The sequence below is a fragment of the Tyto alba genome, unplaced genomic scaffold (genome assembly GCF_018691265.1).
Source record: "Tyto alba isolate M040663 unplaced genomic scaffold, T.alba_DEE_v4.0 Super-Scaffold_18, whole genome shotgun sequence".
NCBI lineage: Eukaryota > Metazoa > Chordata > Aves > Strigiformes > Tytonidae > Tyto > Tyto alba.
In genome coordinates this window covers 6,773,578-6,797,353 of record NW_024881280.1, presented here as the reverse complement: position 1 = coordinate 6,797,353, position 23,776 = coordinate 6,773,578, and the positions used below count along the sequence as shown (strand labels likewise).

At 62.5% G+C, this 23,776-nt stretch overlaps 2 protein-coding genes across 6 annotated transcripts; one reads left to right on the top strand and one right to left on the bottom strand.

Moving 5' to 3' along the window:
- The first annotated feature begins 486 nt into the window (after positions 1–486).
- Positions 487–23,654, top strand: MAPK8IP1 (mitogen-activated protein kinase 8 interacting protein 1). 3 transcript variants are annotated; one of them, XM_042790564.1, is made up of 12 exons: positions 487–617; positions 7,527–7,632; positions 14,327–14,557; positions 17,685–17,766; positions 17,966–18,841; positions 19,466–19,541; positions 19,985–20,157; positions 20,450–20,559; positions 20,708–20,827; positions 21,872–21,942; positions 22,072–22,170; positions 22,596–23,654. In XM_042790564.1, exons 1-12 carry the CDS (start codon positions 532–534, stop codon positions 22,666–22,668), a joined length of 2,103 nt encoding a protein of 700 aa, XP_042646498.1. In that variant the 5' UTR covers positions 487–531; the 3' UTR covers positions 22,669–23,654. The 3 variants fall into 3 exon arrangements, 2 of the variants coding, with proteins under 2 accessions (XP_042646498.1, XP_042646497.1); XM_042790563.1 differs by lacking the exon at positions 487–617 and adding an exon at positions 5,393–5,570; XR_006165128.1 differs by lacking the exons at positions 487–617; positions 22,596–23,654 and adding an exon at positions 5,362–5,570 and having other exon boundaries at positions 20,673–20,827; positions 22,072–22,113.
- On the bottom strand, positions 864–4,988 carry LOC122153288. Of its 3 annotated transcripts, none has more exons than XM_042790566.1 (2): positions 4,624–4,988; positions 864–4,117 (listed from the first exon to the last, which is right to left on the bottom strand). In XM_042790566.1, exon 2 carries the CDS (start codon positions 2,424–2,426, stop codon positions 1,491–1,493), a length of 936 nt encoding a protein of 311 aa, XP_042646500.1. In that variant the 5' UTR covers positions 2,427–4,117; positions 4,624–4,988; the 3' UTR covers positions 864–1,490. The 3 variants fall into 3 exon arrangements, with proteins under 3 accessions (XP_042646500.1, XP_042646501.1, XP_042646502.1); XM_042790567.1 differs by lacking the exon at positions 4,624–4,988 and having other exon boundaries at positions 864–2,886; positions 3,868–4,430; XM_042790568.1 differs by lacking the exon at positions 4,624–4,988 and having other exon boundaries at positions 864–2,787; positions 3,868–4,430.
- Positions 23,655–23,776: the final 122 nt, after the last annotated feature.

Below are 23,776 nucleotides of genomic sequence, written 5' to 3'. Positions count from 1 at the left end.
CCTGGCAAGCTTCACCAGGGCTGGGGGTTGCCAGACATGTTGCCAGCCGGGTGCTGCAAACCCGGGGGGGGGCAGGTTTTAGCCTGGTTTTAGCTGCTGCTCCTGCTGCCTCCGGGCCTGTCCCCGCTGTGGAGAACCCCCCCACACACACCCCCCTTGCAAGCAGCCCCGTGTGTCTGGGTCTGGGGGAGACCGTGGACACCCCCCCCCCCACCGCACCGGGGTGTCAGGGGGTGCAGCCCGGGGGGCCGCTGCCTCCCGGGGGCTGCGGCTGGGATTGGGGGGGGGGGGGGGGGGTTTGACTCCAGCTGCGGGCACATCTGTCCTGCAGCTCCCGCCGGGAAGGAGCCCCCAGGGACCGCGCCCCCCCCCCCCCCCCCGCCTTCTTTCCTCCTCGCTTCACCACTCCCCCTCCCCGGCGGCAGGTATGTCCCTCCCCGCCGGCACCGCCAGCATCCCCCTCCCTCCATCCCTCCTTCCCTGCCTCCCTCCCTCTCGCCCGCCCTCCGCCTGCATGGAGAGAGCCACAGAATGGCGGAGCGAGAGAAAGGAGCCGCATCCCCGCCCGCCTCCTCCCCCTTCCTGGGGCTGCACCTCGCCTCGCCTCCTAATTTCAGGTACCGGTTGCTTTCCCCACCCACCCACCCAACCCGGGACCCCCGCGGGGCTGCCCCTGCCCCCCACCCCCCCCCCACCCCGGGCAACGCTCCCCATCTGCTGCAGCCCCAAACCCCCCCCCCCCCGCCTCCTCCAGCGCTTCTGCCTCCTCCCCGCGCATCCTTTCGGTCCCCCCACCCCACCCGGCCCTCCGGCCCCCCCCCCACCCCAGGCACCGCTGAACCCCCACCGCATACACCGCTTCAGCCCCCCCCATCACTGCCCAGCCCGCCCACCCCATATATTGTTTCAGATCCCCCCCCCCACACACACACACCATGTTGGCCCTCACCCCACCAGCCCCCCCGCTCGGCCCCATGTCCCCCTCCAACCCCCCTGACCTCCTTACCTGGCTTATCTCCTCTTCAAACACCTCTTCCTCACGAAAAAAAAAAAAAAAAAAAAAAAAAAAGCTTCGTCTCTTCCCCCCCACCCCCAGCAATGCTTTTTTTCTAGCCCTTTCCTAGAAACCCCAGGTGCTCCCGCTTCCTTCCCACCCCTGTGAGATGGGAACCCCAAGCGAGATGGTGGGAGAGTGCCAGAATTGATCCTCTCGGCAATACCAAGCGCTCCCATCGATTTGGGATGCAGGGGGCTGTCTCTCCTCCAAAACCCAACGAGGCTACTCACGGGGACTTCTGATGGCACGGGCCTGGCCGGGGTGGGGGGGGGCCGGGGGTTTTGGAGCCTCCGATGCCTCCTGAGGGCAGGTTTGGGACTGGGATGCACTGGGCGGGTAAGGGAGCTGTGCCACTGCCTGCAGGCGCGGTGCCCGGCGCTGTTCGCTGGCCGCCCTGGGCGGGGGCTGGCTGCTCCTGGCAGCTGTGCCACCGTCAACCATTGCTCCCTGGCACCCAGGGGTGCTGCGGGGGAGCTGGCTGAGAAAGGGGGGGATCCGTACTGCCTGCTTTGTGGGGTGAGGTTTTGGGGAGGGAAAAGAGGAGCTGGTCCACGCTGGGGGCCACGGCTGAGCTCATGCCTACCCCTAGCAGGCCCCAGCCCCCCCCCCCCCCCCCCCCCCCGAGGCTTGGGGGCCAGTGGGTCCCTGTTGAGGAAGGAGGCAGGTGCCACCCAGCTACGGTGGTGCTCAATTTACCCCTGAAGGGTTCCAACACTCCCTGAGCCCCTTCGCCGAGCGGCTCCGGCGCTTCGGCAGCCGCCTCCTCTTGCAGCGCTGGCTGCAAGAGCTGCTGGGAGCTGTTGCAACATGGCTGGGTAAACCCTGCAAATCGAGCGGTTAAACGCTGCCTCTGCAAACATCCACCACGGTGAAGGGGCTCGGCCACCGAGGCTGAGCTGCCGAGCAGCTCCAGGCCCAGGAGAGGGTCGGGCTCGCCAGCCAGCGCTGTCCTGGCTGTAGCGGCTGGCCCCGGGGCACCCTCCTGCACCCCAGCAAACAGCGATGCCCCGGGAGGGAAAACGAGGTGCCACTTCTTGCTGTGCCACGGACCTTTAGAAAGGGAGCCCGGCGCACCCCGAGGAAGAACCAGCCTCCGCGCGGGGAGGCCGTGCAGCCGGGTGGGAAGCTGGGGAGTCAAGGTTGGGGAGCGAGCTCTTCCCCGGGCGCCGAGCTCGGGGTGCCAGCCTTGAAGTGGAAGGAGACGCCGGTGATGTCCCCTGAGCCTGGGGCAGGGTCTGGCAGAGCGGGGGCGAGGCTGCGGCGGGGGGCGGCGTGCGAGGAGGGAGCCGTGCTGGCAAAACAGCGAGGAGCCTGGGTGAAGTGGCGCAGCCTGGGGTTGTGCCTGTCCCAGGTGCCCCCCTCCCTGCATCCCGGCTGCGGGGGCTCAGCCAGGGGACACCCCACGAAGCCGAGCTGGTGCCAGCAATGATAAGCGTGGCTTAAGGCGAGGGCGTTTCGGCTTTTCGGCCCTCTGGTACTTCCAGCTCCCCGAGGAGCGACACGTTGGCGCGAGCGTTCGGTGATCGGTTGGCTTGAATCGAGAGAGGGCTTGGTCATGGTCAGCAAGCAGCCCGATGGATGGGCTGGGGTCTGAAGCTCTGAAGAGGCCAGGGGTGGTGGTCTGGCAGGTCCCCGTTGCCGGTGATGGTTTGGTGTCGTCTGAGAAGGTGGTGGGAGGAGCAGGATGGTGAGGTGAGCCCTCCTTTAGCCGGGAGCACCTCCAGAAGTAGCTGCTCACCACAAGAATAACAGCGTTTTAGGACACAGCAATGAAAAGGTCCTTCTCGGGGTGTCAGCGACTGATCTCCTCCAGCTCCTTCTGGTTTACTCTAATAAAAGCAAAAAACACCCACCTAGCTGCTAGGGCATGAAGGCTCCTAGGGAAGGAATCCCACAGGGAGTTATTTACATGGGTCAGGAGAGAGGGGGAGCTACTTTGCTCATTGGGGAGCCCTGTGGGAAATCGCAGCCCTTTCTTGTGCTATTGCCGGGGCCTCAGGAGGGGAGGAGGTCTCTGGGGGAAGGAGACCCCTCCATCTCCTCGGGAAGTTCAAAGAAGCACCTTCAGGCTGAGGCGAAAAATCAATCCTAGCACTATGGGTTGTTTTATGTGTCATCTGGAGCCGTTGGAAGAGCCTGTTTGGAGGCAACAGGCTGGGCGTCGGAGAGGGGCTACCTGTCTTCTTGCGAGGGGAGACGAAAGGGCTGTTGTCCTCTGATGGAGGGAGAAGCGCTTTCTCCTCGGGTCTAATCATAGAGTTTCGGTGTCTCTTGCGATGGAAGGAAAAACCCAGGGCCAGGCAAATGTTGGATAGTACTATTTTCCCCACTGGTGCTGGTTGCAGGACTTCCACACAGCGCTGCCCGGGAGCGGAATATCGGAGCGTGGCCCGGGCAGCCGGGCTTGTTGGAGCCCCCAGCTCCATCGTGCGGTGTTGCCCTGGCCAAGTCCCCGCGTGAGAAACCCCACGCAGCGGCAGCGGGCTGGGGAGGGGACGCTGTAAATCCCCTTTTCCCTGACAGGGGATGGAGTCGGGGGAGGCACAGAAGCCAGGCTTGATTATAGGGCTGTTATTAGAACTGTGATCAAGCTGCTCCTGCCGCGGGCGGGTATCGGCTGCCTCTGCTCACGCACCCACGTGTGCTCCCTCACTCGCAGCTCCCGGCTGTCCCGAGTTTGTCGGTTCTCAGCCGGGCTGCCAGCCTCCGGGTGCCTCTCAGCACACCCTTCAGGAGAGCACCCACAACCTCTGAGAGCACAGGGCTCTCCCACCCTCGCAGCCAGAGCCGGGGGGCAACATCCCACATACCTGCGATGCTGGTGCCTCCGCTGCTGCCGCTGGAAAGGGAAGTTGGTCAAAATATCCGTGTAGGTCCTGCTCAGACTTTTGCTGCCAATGATGGAACTGAGTGGAGTCAGAGCTGTTGCATTTTGCTGGTATTTTTAGCCTCTTTGAGAAGCAAGAGAGAAAAGCAGGGGTGTTTCCAGCACAGGGAGCGGCAGTGGGGGGATAATGGAGAGCCTTCCTTGTATCTCCTAGGAAGTCCTGGAGCATCCATCTGAGCAGGAGTAACACAGAAATAGAGATTTCTTTATTCATCGCATTAAGCGAGGAGGTTTCGAGCAGATGAGGTGCCTCCAGGCAGAGCTGATAGGGAAGATGGAGCCCTGGATACTGTTATCGGGGATCTGAGAGACAATGAGCACAGTATCACGAGTGACATTCGCCGGTGGCATGGCACTGGTGGGGCGAGAGCCAGCACTGGGGTGGCTCAGGGGACTGGTCCGGGCCACCCAGTGAGCTGGACTCCTGCGAATGTCCCCCCACCTTAAACGGAGCGGGGGCGAGGCCGGGTCCCCAAGCAGTGCTGGTCAGGCTGGTGGGGGATGCACCCCTGGGCTGGGGGGGCCGAGGAGAGCTCCGGGGGTTTGTGCCAGCGTGGGGCAGGAGGGCAGTGCTGCGGTGGGTGGCCGTGGGGCGCGACCCCGCTGGGTGCCAGAGCACTGTACGTGCAGCTGGTGGGGAGCCGGAGCGGGGCAGGGGGGGGGGATGCCCTGTCCTCACCTTGAAATCGGGGTGGGCGCCTCTTTCCCAGAGCTGCTCCGGCTCCATCCCGACGGGGCGAGGGGCGAAGGGCTCTGCAGAGGCTCACAGTCTGCGGCGTGCCGGTGGGCGGCGAGTGGGTCCGAGAGGCGTGGGGGTGATGGAGGATTATCTGAGGCCGCTGCGCCAACAGTTCGTTGGCAGCCCCCTCCTGGGAAAAGCCCCAATTCCCTTTGGGAGCAGAAGAGGGCTGGGAGCTGGCAGAGCAGCTCACCAGTTATTTCTCTGGCCCTTAACAGGGGTTAGAGGTTGGGGAAGCTCCGGGCCCTTTGCGTCGGTGCTCTACCTGGCGAGGAGCCGGACGAATGCTCCCATCTCCCGCAGGAAGGGATCCCGCCGCTGCGGCGGGGCAGCGAGGGGCAGAGCCCCGCGTCCCTGGCTCAGCCAGAGATGCTGCAAGGGCAGGAGGAGGAGGAGGAGGAGGAGGAGGCCAGGTGGCGTGGGTGTCCGTGCCGGGGTAAGCAGATCCCCTGCGCTGCGGGAGCTGGGGAGCGGGCGCTGGAGCAGGACCAGGAGCCGGGCTGGCTGGCTGGCAGGCGGAGGCAGTCAGCATCCCCAGCAGAGTGCAGGGACTTGGCACTGGCTCAGCTGGGGAGGTTATTTTTTTTTTTTTTTTTTTTCCCCCTCCAGGACAGCTGATTCCATCTATTTTTAATGAGCTTCCCCAGGTTGCGCAGTGAGGAGACAGAGCAGCGCCAGCAGCCACAGACTGCGACGGGGCAGGCGGAGGGGCAGCGGGCGCCTGGGGTTCGGCTGTCATCTCCCTCACTCCTTCTTGGCCTGGGGGTCTTTTTTGGGGTGGGAGCGTGTCCCCCAGGGAAGGGGGGTTCCTTCTCAATGCAGCTGCCCTTGAAAATGGAGTCGAGCACCGAGGAGGAGAGCTGGCTGGAAGATCAGTGGGAGAAATGGTAGGGGACCGGCCGGGCCTTGGGGAAGGGGGGGGCTGTCCCGCGGGCCCGCAGGGGGATGAGGGGCAGCCCCTAGCCCCTGGGTGCATCACCTTTCTCCTCGAGCGATGCCCACAGGACAGGAGCGAACTTGGCACGCAGTCAAGCCCAAAGTTTTCCCCGCCGCGCAGGGAGCCGCAAAGGCAGCCGGCCGCATCCTGCCACGCACCAGCATCTGCAGGCAAGGCCGGCGCTGGACACCCACGCAGCATCTCCCCGTCCCCGAGGGCACCGGGCAGGGTTGCCTGTCCCCATCCCGGAGCGCAGGGTGCTGCCACCCGCCCCGGCTGCTCCTGCGAAGCCCCTGCCAGCCCCTCGGCAAGGCTGTGCCTCTCGCCGGGCCCCCGCTGCGCTCCCCACGCTGGGGCCGGTGGAGGCCCCGAGCATTAGCGGCCGGTGATATCCCACCCCGGCGACTCGCGTAACCGGAGAAGAAATCCATTTTTTGCTTTGAAGGCTCGTCATGAGCCTCCTGCTCTGCATTCCCTCCCTCCCATGGGCAGCAGCAGGAGATGGGCGGGGGGATAAGGGGGGAGGGGGGGGGGGTATCTGGACATGCCTGTGTCCCTGCCCCCCCCCGCCCCGATGCATCTCAGGGGGGCTGCCCCCATGAGCAGAGTCGCTCCCGGCCATCCTCACCCCAGGAGCCCACTGCTGGTAGGGTCCTCAGAAACACGGAGGCAAGATGCTGCTTCCCCCAGGGCTGCTGCTTCTCCTTCCCTCTTCCCTCCTCCGAGGGCTGGGACGAGGGAGGTGTCACCCCGCCGTGGCACCGGTTTGGTGCCACTGCGGGGGTGGGGGGAGCCCCAAGGTGCCCGAGCGATGCTTAAAGCGAGGGTGGGAGCTCTGCAGGTCAGTGGGGGCGAAGCTGGCGAGGGGGCGATGGGCTCGGTGTGGTGCTTTCCCCTCAGCACCTCCCAGCCCAGCCCGAGGAGCTGGGGGCAAATGGAAACGGTGGCACGCAAAGCAGGGCCTGTGGCCGCTCCAGACAAAACTCGCGGGGCTGAGTTGGTTGGCAGAGGACTTTCGAGCTGGGCTGCTTTATTTTACCCCCGTGATAATGAATAAGCGAGAGGAGCACTGCGGTACCACCACGGAGAAATGTTTTAATGCACAGAAGCCAGGAGCGCCTCGCCGTCCCCCCCCAGGGATTCAAGCAACCACGCAGGGAGCCCGCTCATCAGCACGTTTCCAGCTGCTAAAAGGATATCTCTGTAAACTTTCTGAAGGGGTGTGATGAACCTGTGGGGCTGACAGCCCTAAGGGACCCCAGAGGCCATGCCGGAGCGCTTGGCAGCACTGATGGCCGCGGGGATGTCCGCAGTCACCCTGAGGAGTGATTTTGGCGCAGAGGGCAATCACTGCCCTCTCTCACTGCAGGCACCTGGGCTGGGACATCCCTCCCAGCCGTGGCTCGGGGACTGGCCGTGTCGTGGTTTGTGGCGCTTGCAAGGTCTGCGGGTCTTGATATTGTCCCCCATCCCGGCGGGTCCATCCTCCAGCTGTGCCCTGCCAGGACCCCCCACCCCTTTCCCTCCCTGTAACCCGGGCCTTTGCCCTGCTGGGTGTCTGTGCCCAGCTGGGACAACCCCCGAGCCTCCCTTCCCTGGGATGGTGGGAGCTGAACCTCCTGGGCCAGGGCTGTCCCATGCTCTCCCAACTTCCACGTCCCTGCTGCCCTCGGTCAGGCAGGGGCTGGTTTGAGGCACACCCCTCCTTCCCCCCCCAACAGCCGCAGGCCATGCCAAGCCCAGCCATTTGGTGGGGACAGACCCATCCCCTCTGGAAGGATCCCCCTTCCCAGTCTTTCTTCCCAGTAAAGACAGGGAGTGCCTCTCCCGCAGCCAGCATGCCGCCCCGCACCCTCCCGCCCGCCGCCTGGGCAGCGGGTGATCACGCCATCTCCGCTCCCTCCAGGCTCACCCACGACATCAGCCTCGAGGAGTTTGAGGATGAAGACCTCTCCGAGATCACCGACGAGTGTGGAATCAGCCTGCACTGCAAGGAAAGCCTGGCCACCCGGGTAGGCGCCATGGGGATGGGGCTGGGGACGAGCAGAGCGTGTCGGTAGGGCTGGCGGGACCATCGGCTCCCACGCAGGACTACCAGGTCCCCAGGCCAGCGATGTTTCCTCAAGGCGCGCATTGCCACGACCCTAAGCCAGTGCCCTCTCCTCACCGCTGCACAGTGCAAACCCTTCCTGAGCCGGCCAAACCCAAGGGTCAAAAAAAAAGCATTTGGTTCCCACTGTGCTGGAGGGGGGTTGAGTTTGTTCCTCGGGGATGAGCCTAAGGGTTTGGGCGCGAGCTGCGCTGCGGGGCGTGCCCCCCCATATGAGTGGGATGGCCAGCGAGCCTCTGGCACCCGATGAGCATCCTCGGGATGACGAGGACGTGTGCGAGGTGGCACCAAAATGCCCCCCACGGGCTGTGCCTCCTGCCCGCCACGTGCCTGGAGGTGCGGCTGGGCTGGCAGGGGTGACAGCTCTCCCCTGCTCACCCCGGGGCGTTCCTGCTGGCTTCCTAGCTGCCTTTCACAAGAGCTGCCCTCAGGCATTTAGGAGAGCTGGTGAGACAGGGGTGGAGGAGGTGGCTCTGACCCCAGCAGGCAGCGGGTGAAATAAAAACCAGGAGCCGTGAAGCCTGTGCGGGTGCTGCAGGTGGCTCTCCCATCCACCCTGAGCACCCTGGGGCACGCTGCAGAGACCTCAGTGGGGTTCACGCCACTATTTGACCTGCCTGAGAAGGCCATGGGGTGCAAAAACGTGGAGCTAAACTGAGAATTACATTGGCTTTGGAAACACGTAGGGATTCTGCATCTTGACGATGTGTTTCATGCTAAGAAGGTGCAAATGCTGGAGGAGCACCCAAATGGTTTGAGAATCGTTTTGTCCCTCAGGAGAAATATTTCCTCTGCAAAACTGATAAAGACCCAGCAAGGAGGGGAAAAGCAGAGGAATTTGTCTCAGATTTAAAATTAGGAAGCGAATTTGTGGTCTTGGGAATCCCTTACTGCAGGCAGGGGGGTTCAGGCAGAGCTCATCCCTGGGAGGTGAAGGTGACCCGCTGTGCTCCCTGGTCTAATTTGGGACCTTCCCAGCAGAAATTTGCATGTTCCCAGAGACAGGGCTGCTGTTCCACATCTCTGCTCAGTCCGCAGCCTCCTCCTGCTCCAGGGCGTTACGTCCGGGGAAGGACAGGGGGACCCTGAGCTCACGGGCTGTGTACACTGAAGAAAGGAGGGATAACGCTGGAGGCAAAAAACCAAAGGCAAACCTGGAGCTGGGTGTCCATGAGGGCACAGCCGCAGCGAGGGCAGGACACCGGGGAGATCCTCCTGCCTGCAATAGATGAGGCAGGCAGGGGCTGTGGGTGCATTGCTGGATGTATTCCATTAGCTGTCCCAGTGCTCTGCTGCTGATAGCACCGCCGGGCTCTTAGGACAGAATTTCTTTTTTCTTTACTGACTGCCAGCCCTTGGCTGAGGTTTGGCAGGGAGGGTAAGAGGTGGGAGGGGGCCTTGCAGCTCAACTGCTGCAGCCCTTCCTTGAGGGTGAGGGAAAATAGACTGTTTTGCCCATTTAAAGCAATTTACTGCATCCTTGAGCTGCGATGAAGAGACCTGAGTCTCGGTGTTGGGTTTGCTCAGGCTCCAGCAGTGAGCCCCACGCTTTCCCCGGGGATGGCTCGGAGCTGCTTTACACAAACGCCCGGGTGCACCGAGAGTCTGCTGGGGTGGAAGGGAGATGTGAGGCTGCTCCGGCGGAAGCAATGAGCTATTCATAAACACAGCGAAGGAAGAAGCCTACCACACTCAGGAAAAAAAAAAACCAACAAAACAAAACAAAACAAAAACCAACCTGCTAAAAATATATCCGAATGGTTTTTATGGGACATGGAGGATTGCCCGAGGAGCAGAACCGAAAGCGGTGACAACAACAGCGGCGAGAGGGGCTCTTCAATCCCAAACATCGAAGGCGAGAGGCAGGGAGCTTTCCAACCCGATTGCCATCCAGAGCAAGCTCGTGGCGACGGGGCTGCAGGATCTGCCTGATGGCAGCAGCCGGGCCCAGCGGGAGCGGCTTGGCCGGGTCTGCGCGCGCCGCGGGGGCCAGCAAATCAGGAACGACCCGGCGGCCGGCACCGGCCAGCTAATGGCATCGCGTGGGGGTGGCTGGCCCGGCAAGCGAGTCCCACGCCGGGGCCAGAGCTGGTGAGGGGGGGTAGGGGGGGCCCATGGCGATGCCCTGCCCGTGGCGAGCTCTCGGTGCCGTGGTGCGGAGGATGGAGGGGTGGCCCCGGTCGCCCCCGCAATACCAGGCGGCTAGAGAAAGCCCGGCGGTGGAGCGAGGGATGCGGGGTGAGCTGCCGGGAAGGAGCAAGGGGACAAACCTGCCGGAGGGCTGGTTGGATGGGGACGACCCCTCGGCGAGGTGAGGGGAGGTCTGGGCAGAGCTGCTCAGCGGCAGAACCCCATGGCAGGAATGGCCTGCCGGTGCGGAGCTCAACACCCAAGCACAGGTGGGGTTTGGGGCTTTTTTTTTGGTCCTGGAAAAACAAAGATGACTTCATTGCGGGCTATTTTAGCAGCTTTCCAGAAATAGGGGCTCAGACACACAGAAACAGCAAGGAGGCGTAGACTGATATTTGTACAAGTGGGAACTACCCACCGACAAGGACCGCACCTCATGGACAGAAGGCTATGGACTAAGAATGAGGAATAATCCCAAGCGCAGCTGCAGAAGCCCTGAATTTCAACAAGAAGTCCCGGGTGAATGAAAACCGGGAGTGAAGAGAGGGGTGGGCTGAGGAGAGGGCTCAGCGGAGGGGCAGAGCTGCCTTTTGGGCTGTTGAACAGCAGGGCAGGAGGCCGGCTGGGGAGGAGGGATGCCACCCCTGCCTCGCAAACGGCAGCAGTTGGGCACGTTGAGAGGGACGGTTGCAACAGAAACACAAGGCCTTTGCTTTAGGTTTGGCTTCGGTTTAGTGGTTTGGAAATCCGGGCTGACAATCCCTGGTTTCATGAAGATGGATCCCGACAAGCCGCCAGGCTGTGGTTAATAAAGGCTTGGTGCCTCATCTGTATTCCAGGAGATGTGGAAAATGGTTAATGCAGGAATGAATTTAAAAAAGAAAAGAAAAGAAATAACCTTTTTGGAAATACCTGAGAGCACGAGAATGAATGCCCAAAGGAAAAGAGCCAATACAAGGCTTCGTGGTCTGCATCAAAAGGACTGAGCTGACCATGAAGGTACAGATATGTGGAGAAAAAAACCCAAAACACTTTGTTTTTCCAGCATAATAAGACTGCTGGAAATGCCAGGCTTCCTCTTGATGCTCGCCGTCACTGATCCAGCGTACTGATGGCAGCAGCCACCGGGCCGGCCACCCTGCGGATCGGGGGACCAGAGGGGAGCCGGGGACACGTCCTGGAAGCAAAGGGGACGGCAGCGAGGTGGCTGCTGACTCTGGGGCGGCTTTTCAAACGCTGTCCCGGGAAGCCACCTCTGGGATCCATCGCTAGCTGCAGCTGCGCCGGGCTGGGGGCTTTGAAGCCGGGAGGGAAGCAGTCCCAGCCGGGTGGTAGAGAGAGGGGACGCAGCTCAGCAAGTCCCCATTGCTTCCCCATGCTCATAAAACGCTTTCCCCAGCTGAAGATGTTGACACTCGTCCTCTGACAGGGAAAGCTGCAGGGCTGGGGGAGCAGGGGAGCGCCTTTCGCTCACTCGACCACGGGGAGGAGGGACCATGGTCATGCAAGCAACATCTCGCATCCCACCCCGCTCCTCTTGCAAGAGCCTTTTACTCCTGGGGAAGCAAACAGCATCCGTTCCCTCCCCGGGGCCGGCAGCAGCTCCCCACACCTGCTGGGGCTACACCAGTGCTCCTGCCTACACCAGTGCTCCTGCCTACACCAGTGCTCCTGGCTACACCAGTGCTCCTGCCTACACCAGTGCTCCTGCCTACACCAGTGCTCCCAGCCCTCACAATCGCAGCGGGGCTGGCACCGCTCCAGCCCCGCCGGGACCATCAGAGACCAGTTGCCGGACGCTGGGCCTTTGTGCCGTTGGGATGGCACGGCGTGGGTTGGAGCAGGAGCCGGCCAGCATCACGGCCATCCCAGGGACAGCTCTGTAACAGAGGCGTGAGCCCCCCTGGGACTCCATCGGGGGGGACAGGCGTGCATCTTGTGTCCCTCCCGCCGCAAATTCGGGCACTGGTACTGCTCCCCCACGTACCCTTATCTCTCCCACAGGCTGTAGGGACTTTGGGAAGTCACCTCACCAGCACGTCTGTGCTGAGCCATGAGCTGGCCTCAGGTGGCGTTGGCTCGTTCCTAGTGGGCTCCCGAGGCAGCCTGTTCTGGTGTGGCAGCGTCCTTCCAGTTAGAAAGGCTTCCCAATGCCTAGTCCCTGCCCTTGCTCTGCAGATCACCGCGGATCCCACTCAGGTGGTAAGGTGATCGATTGCTCTGTGATTCCAAAATCACTTTTTAGTGCTACAGGCCATTAACAAGTACTTGCAGTGGCTGTGGTTTCCTCCTAGCTATTGCACCTGAAATGGTGCATCCCTCCTAGGGCACACTTTTCTTCAAAACAGGTACTGTTTTCTTTTCTGCATCCTTCTGGGACTTTCCCTCCTCTGTGAGTGTTCTGAGTGATTGCTACAGATACAGGATTACTGAGGCAGCATCATTAGCAGTCTAGGTTGTACGCCACCAGCTGACTGGAATACATGTATCTTGGCTAGGTATAATCTATTTAGCTGGCATTTCCCCCCATTTTTTTTTCCTGTGCCTCAGTTTCCTTGTTAAAATCCATGTGACTTGCCACAGGCGATCGGTGCCACAGAAACACAGAACTCGTCGTGCGAAGGCTAACGTTAAAAATAAGGGATTTAAATGTTTAAAGCCTCCAGAGTTTTGGCAGCAGTGCTCCTCCAGGTGCTCAGCCGGTACCTGTCAGGACTGCAGCGGGGACACCGGGGTGAAGTGGCCCCCGTGAGAGGGTTCGTGCCGTGCCTGCAGCAGGCAGAGCCCTGCCTGTGCTCGTTTTAGTCCCGCAGCCTAGGAGCTGGTACCCACGAGAGGTCTTGGAGGGGCTGCCAGACCTGCTGGGGCTGTTTCTTCTCCCACGGTTGAAGGGACATCCTCCGTGCAGCCAGAGACACGGATAGCATCAGCTGCAAAAAAAAAAAAAAAAAAAAACCAAAAAAACAACGCCCTTCACCTCTGCCCGCTGACGAGCTTTCCAGTCACCACAAACAGCTGATAACACGGGGAATTCAACGCACTAATGCCAAGTCACAGCCTGTATTGCTGGCTGCAGCAACCTCGGCGTGTGCAAGCTCCAGCTACTGCAAGGAAGGCGGTTTGGGGAGGAAACCGCTGACCTTTAAACACCTGCAGCCGTGGCGGGGACAGGGGGTGCCTCCTCGCCCAGCAACACGGCCAGGAGGAGTGCGGTGGCTCCAAGCTGGGGACCCAGTTTGGGTGGTGAGATGGGGCATCTGCTCCTGGCCACCCTCGCGGGCCGCGGTGGCCACCCCGCTCCACGAGCGAAGGGCACAAGGGGACAGAGTGGGGTGGACACCCCCGGCCAGGGCGCAGCCACCACCAGTGGGTGACTGGGGAGCTAGTGCTGGGCTACTGGCTGGTCAGGGGTCCCTTCTGCGTGGCTCCAGGTCCCGGTGTGTGGAAGTGCAGGGTGTGTGAGAAAAGGCTTGTTCAAGGTGAAGAGGCTGAGCGGGGATGTGACTGTCCCCGGAAGCTTCGTGGGTGTTACAGGGAAGGAGCCTGACTCCTCTCAGAGGTGTGTAGTGAAAATTTTAACCCGCCGTAGAGAGAAAAGGTAGTAGGAGTGCGGCACCGGCACCAGTCCCCAGCGTGGTGGTAGGTTCTCTGTCCCTGAGGATATTCAGGTGTGACGGGCCAGGCCCCGAGAGACCTGCTCCAGGCAGGGGTTGGACCAAACCTCCAACCAAAACCATTGTGTGTTTGTATGAATCCCAGCTGCCAGAACAGGAATGAAGAAAGGGCCCGGTCTGCCTTGGGAGGAAGAATCGAAAAGCAGCCCGGGCTGGAAGGAACCTCAGAAGATCACCTGGCCCAACCTTTTGTGGGGAAAGGGAGCCTAGATGGGATTAGCTAGCCCACAGCCCGGTCGCACCTTGAAAACCCACAGCGCTGGGGGGAGGTTGTTGCGCTGAGCAGTGGTTCTCGCTGTAAAAATTAAAAAAAAAGAAAAAAAAAACTAAACTAAAAAGAAAAACAACAACAACAAAAAACAAAAACTAAACTAAAAAGAAAAACAACAACAACAAAAAAAAAAAACAAAAACAAAAACAAAACAAAAAAAACGAACAAACAAACAAAAATGCCCTGGTGATGCGGAGACGAAGCCTGGGTGTGCACATCGGCTTCGTGGCAAACGTGCTGGTTGCATGTACCTACCGGAGTGGGGGGGGGGAGTGGGGGGTGCGTGCCCCATCACCCGTGGGGGGGGGGGGGGGCGCGGGGAATAACATCCCTGCCCCTTTAAAAGGGATGAGGCCGCCGGGTGCTCATGTGCCTGCATCGCTCCCCCCCCCCCCCCCTCCCCGCGCTCCATCTTTTCCCCGGCCCCCCCCGCCCCCCCCCCCCCTTTCCCCGGCCCCGGCGGGAGGCGCGGCGGCCGCTGCCCCTCCCGGTGGCCTGACGGCGGCCGCTAATCCCGGCAGGGCCGTGTGAGCCGGGCGGGCGGCGGGGCCCGGGCGGGCGGCGGGGAGGCCGGGCGGCTGCAGGCCGAGATGCTCCAGCTCGACCTCATCGACGCGGCGGGGGACGCGCCGGCCGAGGAGCAGACGGCGCCCGAGCCGCTGCAGAAGGAACCCCCGGCCGGGACCACGGATGTCTACAGGCCGAAGCGACCCACAACTCTTAACCTCTTCCCGCAGGTGCCTCGCAGCCAGGTGAGGGTGGGACCGTGTGTGTGTGTGTGTGGAGGAGGAGGAGGAGGGATGCTCCCGCCACCGGGGGATTTTGTCATGGGGGGGAGAGGGTCTGCTGCCCCTCCCCGCCGCCTCCCGCACCCCCGGGAGGTTCAACCCCTGCTACAAAGCCGGAGGGACCCGTCTGCGGGCGGGGGGGACACGGGAATGCGCTCGCTCCCTGCCGAGCACCCCCCCTCCGCCCCCCCCACCTCCTTCCAGGGTGGGTGGGGGGCGGCTTAAGAACGGGGCGAATCCATTTTTCCATCCCTGCTGCTGAGGTGGGGAGGGAGCAGGGGAGTTCGGGGCGTCGGCAGGGGCAGGGTGGGAGTGGGGAGGGGAGCCGGTGGGGTTGGAGAGCAGGCGTGGCGTGGCGTAGCGAACGCGTGGGTGAGCCATCGCGGGACGGGCCACGGCGCCATGGGGCTGGCGAGCCCAGGGCCGGCACAGCTAGCCAGCAGCTAGCCACGCTCCAGCTGGGGCAGGGTGGGTGACACCGGGTGCCCCGTGCCCGGCGGTGGGGACTCGGTGGCCTCCGCTCCTGAGCGGCAGCGCCCAGTGACAGAAGCGTTAATGTCAGCGCCCCGTGCAAAATTTGAGAGGCGGAACAGCAACGCCCAAAATGGTGGCTAAGAGGACGAGGGGGTTCCATCGTCTCGCTCGGGTTTTCTGTGAGGTTTTGGATGGTTTTCCCCACGACTGCCCGCCCCACGCAGCCACGGGGCCGCTGTCAGCCCCGGGACGGGCGGCGTTTTGGTTCCCCCCGCGCGCTGACGCCCTGAGAGGCGGCCGGAGTCCCTTTGCCCCGTCCCCTGCAAACTTCCCGAGCCCGTGCAAGGTGTGCGACGTGCGGCGCTATTTTTGCCAGCCTCCCGCGTTCAGCCGTGCCTTCTGCCAAGTAGGAGGATTTTCGCTGCGGTGACGTTCAGCCGAGGAGCGTGAAGCGAGAGGCAGGTGTCCCTGTGGGTGACAGATGGGGAGTAGTAGGAGCTGGGTGTCACCAGCCCAGCACCAGCAGCTGATGCCAGCTCTCTGCCGGAGGCCATGGGTGGGAGGAGGAGGAGGAGGAGGAAGGCACAGAGCCAGGATGGGTGCCCTCAGGGCAGCTGGCACAGGGGACAAAGGCAGCAGGGCTGGGGAGGCGGGCGGGGGGAGCCCCACTGAGCATAATGGACAAGGGGACAGTGGCAGCCTTGTCCCACCCTGTGCGGGGACCCCGAGGAGCAAGTGGTACGTGGCAGCCGTGTCCAGCTGGGAGGGTGGGGGACAGCAGGGCCCCCCGCCCGGGCATCTGGTCCTAATCAGTGTCCTAAGGTGGCAGCAGGCCTGTGGGTGGGGAGGGAGGGGGGATTGCCTAGACTGTGGGCTGGGGAGGGGGAGCTGAGGGTGCAGTGGGGTGTTGGAGGTTGTGGGGTGGGTGGGAGACAGTGGTATGGTGCAGTGGGGTGTTGGAGGTTGTGGGGTGGGAGGCAGTGGTATGGCCCAGATGGAGGACGTGGGGAATGGGAGGTGGGGGCTTTGCCACAGCCGGCAGCGGGAGCCCGGAGCCGGCGGGGATGGGCGCACAGGGCTGGGGCACGGCTGTGGTGGGCACATCGGTGGCATCTTGCGAGAGGCAGGAGAAGTGCCGGGGGCAGGCTGGCTGTAAGGAGCTTGAGGTGCCAGCTCTGGGTGCCTAAGGCAGATTTTCCCTGCCCACGCGTGGTGCCCTGAGGAGAGGACGGGGTGCAGGGCATCCCTCGGGATGTGCCAGGCCTGGACCCTCCTGGCCTGCCCAGCTCCTGCCTCCTGCAAGTGATTAGAAGAGGGACGGTGGCCACGCGTCGTCCTCTCTTGAATGCCCAGCCAGGGCAGGGTGTGCAGGGGCAGGGCACCGTCCCACCCTCTGCTCCAGCTTCTCCTTGCTTCCCGGTCTGGGTGGCCGGGCCGGCTGGTGTGCTGGCCCCCTGGCACTTTGCACGCAGGGGCCGGCGCTGCGGCAGCTCGCCTGGCCCGCGTCCCGGCTCGTCGTGTCCCTGGGAAAGGCAAGCGGGGACGCGCCGTTATTTGCCTTGGCAGAGGAGGGGTTTGCGGAGGCCGTGCTGGGAGCCCGCCGAAGCCCCGCGGCGGGGATCTCTCCCCTCCCCGTGCGGAGGCAGGGATCTGGCAGCTGTGACTCGGTGGGTTTTCAGGGCAAAGACTTGCTTCGTGTTGATGGGGAAGCAAAGCAAGGATGGGGCAGGTCCTGTGCTGCTGGTAATAGCTGCAAGCTGGCGATAAGGCCGTGAGAAAATCCAGGGAGTCCCGACGGGGCTTAGTACTTGAGCAAAAACTAACGGTGTGGAAAATGTCACTGCTGCAGCTGGAGGAGAAACACCTGGTGACCTGCAAGAGGGGCTGGGGGTGAGCAGCAGGGGAGAATTTGGGGGTGGAGGAGAGGATGGGGACCGGGGTTGGGGCTGCAGCAGGCGGGATGTCATACCCTGCTGAGGCGGGCAGGGAGGGACTTGTCCCCCATCCGCAGGGGGGTCCTTGTCAGAGGGGACCTGGTGGCCTTTGGTCCCCAAATCTCACAGTGGGGCTGAGCACGTGTTCCCCTGTGTACGCACGCGTGGGCACAGGCATGGCTGGCCACGCAGGCAGAGCACAGCACCCACAGAAACTCGTCCGAGCATGATCCTGTCTCTCCTCTCCGGCTGATCAGGGTAGATGTCTGCTAGTGAACTATATATACGTGTATGGGTATATAACGTCGGGTGGTTTGAAGGTTGGCAGGGCCAGGGGGATGGGAGCAAAGCATGCCCTCCCAGCCCAGGCGGGCTCCAGGTGGGCTCAGCTCTTGAGTTTTTTGGCTTGGGACTGACCATCCATGGGCTCCTACAGCCGAGTCTCCCCAGGGTGGGTGAGAGCAGCCAGGCCAGCTGCCTCCCGGCCACTCTGCCAGCTCTCGCAGCAGCAACGTGGGGAGATGTGGGGCTGGTGTGGGGGGGTCCCCGACCACTGTGTGCCCAGGTGGGGCAGGAGCCCAGCGGGGTGCTGCAGATCTGGGGAGGGATGGGTGCCACCGCCACCACTGCGCCACACGCTGTTTACTGTTTGGGCTACAAGGCGGCTTTGTTCTTCTCCTCAGGACACTCTGAATAACAACTCTCTGGGGAAAAAGCACAGTTGGCAGGAGCGGGTGTCCCGGTCGTCATCCCCTCTGAAAACGGGTGAGTTCTTGGGCTGTTGGCCGGGGGCAGCTCCTTTCGTGCCTCTCAGGAGCCTGGGGAAAGTGGTGCTGGAGCGAGAGGTGGGGGAAACCGTCCCGCATGGATGCAGGGTGCGTGTTCATCTTGAGTCCGGGTGGCATCCCTGGCAGGGAGCATCACCCTCTGCAGGGCTGTCAACGCTGCTCTCCTCCCCCTCCAGGTGAGCAGACCCCTCCCCACGATCACGTTTGCCTGAGTGATGAGGTCAATCACCAAAACAGCACAACCTCCACCAAAGACCGGGGCACATCCACGGAGAGCCCGTGCCGGCGCACAGCGGCCACCCAGATGGCACCTGCCTGCGTCGCCTCGTCCCGGCCACCCGAGAAGCATCAGGCCACCAGCCGCCCTCCACCGCACGGTGCCAGCGTAGTGGTGGTGACGACGAGGGGCCCCGAGGCTCACCGGGACCGCATCCGCTACCAGACAGACGTGAGGCTGGAAGCCACGGAGGAGATCTACCTGACGCCCGTGCAGAAGAACTCGGATCCCCTGGAGACTGACAAGCCCTTCCTGTCTCAGTCCAGTGAGAACCGCATGTCCATCAGCTCCGACATCGACACCTCCGGCTATTCGGGCCTGGCAGGGAAAACCAACCCCTCCATCAGTGAGGAGGACGAGGTGCTGGACTACATGTCCTCCCCCGACAAGACAAACCTGCCCAGGGCCTCCTGCGGTGGTGGGAACGGTGGCTGCCGGCCAGGCCACAACCTTCAGAGAGCCTCAGTGAGTTCGGACACCAGCGCCCTCTCCTACGACTCGGTCAAATACACCTTGGTGGTGGACGAGAACGTGCAGCTGGAGCTGGTCAGCCTCAAGCAGTGCTACTCGGGCTACAGCGACGAGAGCGACTCGGCCACTGTCTACGACAACTGCGTCTCCTCGCCCTACGAGTCGGCCATCGGCGAGGAGTACGAGGAGGACGCGCTGAAGCGCGACTCGGTCTGCCTCTCCGAGGACTCCACCCCCGAGGCGGACATCCACTTCTCCAAGAAGTTCCTCAACGTCTTCATGAGTGGCCGGGCGCGTTCCTCCAGTGAGTGCTGGGCGCCGGGGGGAGGTGGGCTGGTGGCTGCTGGTCTGGGCAGCCCTGCCCGACCCTGGTACAAGGCTGAGGACACGCTCCAGAGATGGAAAGCCAGCAGCAGACATGAGCCCCAGCTCTGCTCGCTGCAGCCTGTGGCTTTGGCCCTGATGGCTGGGGAGGCACGCGGGGGGGAAAAGCCTTGCGACTTGCAGGCGGAGATGCTCCAGGCTGCTTTTTTGGCTAGCCCGACGTACAGCCATGCTGAGGGGGAGGCTGAGGGGTCTCGCGGCGGGGACAGCATCCCCCCTGGAGTGCCACCCTCCTCCCCAAGTGTGGAGGAGCGCTGGGGCTGGCGGCATGCCCCAGCAGGCAGGGCTTCCCACACTGCTGGTGACACCAGCTGACACAGCTGCGTGGGTTGGCGCAGGGCGGGGTCGTGGCCCCAGCAGGGACCGGTGGGCACCGGTGCAGCGGCTCCGGCCATGCCTTCCTCTCCTGCGGCACCGCGTGGCTTTGTCTCAGCCGAGCCATCCCCCCCAGAGCCTCAGCAGCCTGCCCGGCCCATGTCCTTCCCTCGGCTGCGGTGCTGACCCCTCAGCGCTGAGATGTCCCACCCTCTGCTTTCGTCCCCAGGTGCCGAGTCCTTCGGGTTGTTCTCCTGCGTGATCAATGGGGAGGAGCAGGAGCAGACCCACCGCGCCGTCTTTAGGTGAGCTTGCTGGCGCGAGCGGTGGCCCCAGCCCGTCGCAGGGGAAAGCCAGTGCTGCCCTCCCACCATGGTGGGGCCAGCCCTAGCCCCGGTGTTTCCATTGTGGGAAGCCCCAGGGACCAAACCACTGCCCATAGCTCATGCCCTGCCCAGGAGCAACATCTGCCCCATCTTCTGCAGGGGCAAGCCAGGACTTCTGGGGAGCAGCATGGGTGCTGCAGCAGGGGATACCCTCGCCGTAGGTGCCAGGATGCCGCCGCCTTTTGTCCCTCAACCCGCTCCAGTGCTTTATTTCGCATCTCAGGTCCCCGTGGCTAATTAGACCTGCCAGGGTGCTGCCTGCCTGGGCCACTGCTGGGTTTTGCATTGCCCCGGCAGGCCACCAGCGCCGAGAAGACCACCGGTGCTGCTGGCCAGCCAAGTGCTAGTGCCTCTCTACCCAGGTTTGTGCCTCGCCACGCGGATGAGCTGGAGCTGGAGGTGGACGATCCTTTGCTGGTGGAGGTGCAGGCAGAAGATTATTGGTACGAGGCCTACAACATGCGGACGGGTGACCGGGGTATTTTTCCCGCCTACTACGCTATTGAAGTCACCAAGGATCCAGACCACGTAACAGGTACCAAGCCTCTGCACGCAGCCTGCTGATGTCCCCCACCTTGTGTCCACCCCCTCCCTGCTGAGCTGAGGCCGGTGCCGGCTGGGGGGGTGGAAGGAGGACCGAGTTGGGCACCCAGCAGGGAGCCATGGGCAGCTTCTGGTGTGTTGCTGGGAGCTGGTACCTGGCGTTGCAAGGCAGCTCTCCCTGGGCAGGGAAACATGCAGGGGTGGGAATATGGAGAGGGAAGGTGGAGCTCAGCCCACATGCCCTGTCACCTGAGGTGATCCCCACCGCCTGCTCTCTCTTCCAGCTCTGGCCAAGAGCAGCGACTGGGTGGACCAGTTTCGGGTGAAGTTTCTTGGCTCGGTGCAAGTTCCCTATCACAAGGGCAACGACGTGCTGTGCGCGGCCATGCAGAAGGTAGTGTCCCCCCCCACCCCTGGGGGCAGGAGGGCCTGCTCCTCCTGGCAGCAGGGCAGAGCCTCAGTGGGGAAGGGAAGGGGTGTGCCATCATCACTGCTCATGAGTCCCAGGGCTTTGTCTCTCTGTCTTCTCCTCTCCCCCCCAGATTGCCACCACGCGCCGCCTCACTGTGCACTTTAACCCACCCTCCAGCTGCGTCCTGGAGATCAGCGTGCGTGGGGTCAAGATTGCTGTGAAAGCCGACGACCCCAAGGAGCACAGCAAGGTAGTGCCCCACTCCGCGCTCCTCTCATCCCTCCCCCGGCTGCTGCTCTGAGCTGGCTCCTGCCCCCTCTGCTACAGATCGTGTTTGCATATGAAAGCTGAGGGCCTCCCCCCCACGTCTGAGGGTGTGAGAAACACCATCAGCAGGGTCGTAGACCCACCATCAGGGACCCCCGTGCCTCACGGGATCCCAGCTTTGGGCCATACCGCCAGCAGCTGCCAAGCGTGTTGCTGCACTGGGATGCTGAGAGCTGAGCCATGCTGGTAAATCTATCAGCTGCTCCTAAACCTTTCTGCTACTATTTCGGGTGGTGTCCTCCAGATCTGCCCTGTAATCTCTTTAGCTGGCTTGGGCAGGCTGCTGATTAGCGTTCTGCATAAGTAGCCTAGCAAAGCATGTCGAGGTGCTGGGCCAGAGGCAAGCGAGGGCTTTGCAGCAAGCTGTTGGGAAAGCTCCCCTACAGCTGGGGGATCGGAATAGTTCATGGCTCTGAGTGCTGTGCCAGAGAGCTGGGCTGGGGTTTCTACCAAGCCTTGCCTGTACCTAGAGGATGCCGTCAATTTAGTTGCTCTTTAAACTTGTATAAATAAGCTCATTCTCATTTCTGGCTGGGACCCTTTGAACACCCAGGCTTGAATGGCTTATTTAGTTCCAAGTTATGCATTCACCTCCTATCTGCTGGTATTTCTGAGAGCCTTTTTAGCAAGGGAGAAGGGCTGTGTGTGCTGGGTGAACAGCAGCAGTGACTCGAGACTGAGTACAGCCTCATTCCAGGGAAACCCCGCAGAAGGTGCTGGAGGTAGAGGTAGCCGGCGTGGGGGGGGAACCAGCAGGGCTGCCTGGACGAGCACCTGGTGTGCAGCTGCTTGGGCCCATCCTGAAACTGGCTCCGGTTTCATGTCGCTACTCAGACCAGGTTTCATTTCAGATCAGGCTCCAATTCATTTCACTGCTCAGTCCAATATTTCCAGGGCCCAGAGTCTGGCTGCCCCGCCGGGTGGTGGGGAGGAAGGCTTTGACAGTTCGTCTCTCTCTCTCCCCCAGGTAAACAAGTGTAGCCATTTTTTCCAGCTGAAGAACATTTCCTTTTGTGGGTACCATCCAAAGAACAACAAGTGAGTAGTTTGGGGGGTGGTGCAGGTCCCAAACCCCTATGCTCAAGGGTTGGGTACGCCTTGGGGATGCTGGGGTACCCGTGCCTGCTCGTCTGCTGGCCCAGTCACACCCACTCTCTCTGCCCTCAGATATTTTGGGTTCATCACCAAGCACCCTGCTGACCACAGATTTGCCTGTCATGTCTTTGTCTCCGAGGAGTCCACGAAGCCACTGGCGGAGTCCGTCGGGTGAGTCCTGGCGGGGCAGGGAAGGCTTGCTCCCAAAGGGCGGGAGGAACGAGGCAGCTGGGCTGAATCCTGCCATCTTCCCCCCCTGCGTGTGGGGTTTGGACATACCCCCAGGGCTGGCACCCCTTCCCTCAAGCGAGAGGCTTGGGGCTGGTAGGGTCAGAGGCAGCATATCCCTGGCGGCACTGGGAGAAGTCCCAGTGCAAGTCTTTTTGCAGGCAGATGACTGAAAGGCGTGCGCTGGGCAGGGGATCAGAGCAAGGATGGAGACCCTGCAGCTCTGGCTGTTACCGCAGGAGGGGCCTGGGGCTGGAGGGACCAAACTGTCCCCAGGGTAGGGGAGCGAGGGTGAGGAGGGAAGCGGGGCTCTCTAAACGCCTCACGGGGAGGACGCTGCTCAGCTTTGCCCGGTGCTGTGTTTGCAGGAGGGCTTTTCAGCAATTCTACAAGGAGTATGTGGAGTACACGTGCCCCACGGAGGACATCTACTTGGAGTAGGGGCTGGCACAGGCACCTCCTGCACAGCCAGGGCTGCAGTCTCGCCCCTTCCCCGTGTCGTGCATGGACAAGAGCTGCTTTGAGCCTGGAGGAGGAGCGGGCCCGGGGCAGGGCTCCCTGGGGCCCGGAGCGCCGCCTCTTTTCGTGACTCCCCTTCCTCGGGCTGGGGCTGGGGGGGACGGGAGGGGGGAGGGCTGGACAAATTGTGTTTATTGTACAAAATACTCTTAGTTTATTCTATTGGAGAAGCACCCGCTGGGTGCCTTGCCCGTGAGCGGTGGAAGGGGTGAGCAGCAGTGTGCTCGGGCCCTTTCCTGCTGCCGGTTGGGGTGACAGCATCTCCTCCTTGCGACCACGGCCCAGCTTCTCGTCACGTCCCTCGGGGTGGTGGGGGGGAGGGGGGTGACTTTTAATGCAGTGGCGGAGTCGGACTCTCAAAAGCATGAAGACACAGCAGCTACAGCAAACAAGGACCCACGTGCTGGTTCCTGCCTGGGAGAGGGGCTTGCCCTGGGCGGGCATCGCCTCTCTGCCAGGCCTTGGGGACAAGGCTGCTGGGCAGGGATGACAGAGGGGACACCCCACCCCAACCCCCCCCCCTCCACTCTCTCCTCTGTCAGTGCCAGGATGAGCTGAGACGGCTCACCCCTGCCTCTGCCCCTGTCCCTCCCCTCTTGTAGCTGGGCCCTGGAGAGAGAAAAATTCCACCCCCCCTGCCCGCACTAACTACAGCTTTGGGAGGGGAGCCCTTCTCTGCCCCTTTCGCCCTCTCCCCACAGCTGAGGGGGCAAGAGCAGGGCTGGACCACCCCGGAGCGGTGGGGCTCAGCCCCCCAGGCCAGAAGCAGGGCAGGGAAGGGCTAAAGCCTGCAGGGAGCCGTGCGGAGGGAGGTAGAAGAGCTCTCCTGGGCCCCGCAGCCAGCGGTCTCCGTGCTTCAGCTGGATCTGCTGTGACGGCAACAACTATTAAATATGATGGTTCATGGAGCAGGGCTGCTGTGCTGTCTGTCTCCCACCCCAGCACCTTCGGACCCGCGCTCGTTCCTTCCCTTGGCACCCCAAGAGGAGGTTTGGTCTGGGAGCCCTGGTTGCAATCCCTGGAGGCCAGA

Excerpts from the sequence above, each read along its gene's own strand:
- MAPK8IP1 (XM_042790564.1), top strand. The coding sequence starts at position 532 with ATGGCGGAGCGAGAGAAAGGAGCCGCATCCCCGCCCGCCTCCTCCCCC. Across the intron at positions 618-7,526 it reads GCCTCGCCTCCTAATTTCAG|GCTCACCCACGACATCAGCC; the intron begins GTACCGGTTGCT and ends CGCTCCCTCCAG. Across the intron at positions 21,943-22,071 it reads TACCATCCAAAGAACAACAA|ATATTTTGGGTTCATCACCA; the intron begins GTGAGTAGTTTG and ends CTCTGCCCTCAG.
- LOC122153288 (XM_042790566.1), bottom strand. The coding sequence starts at position 2,426 with ATGCAGGGAGGGGGGCACCTGGGACAGGCACAACCCCAGGCTGCGCCA.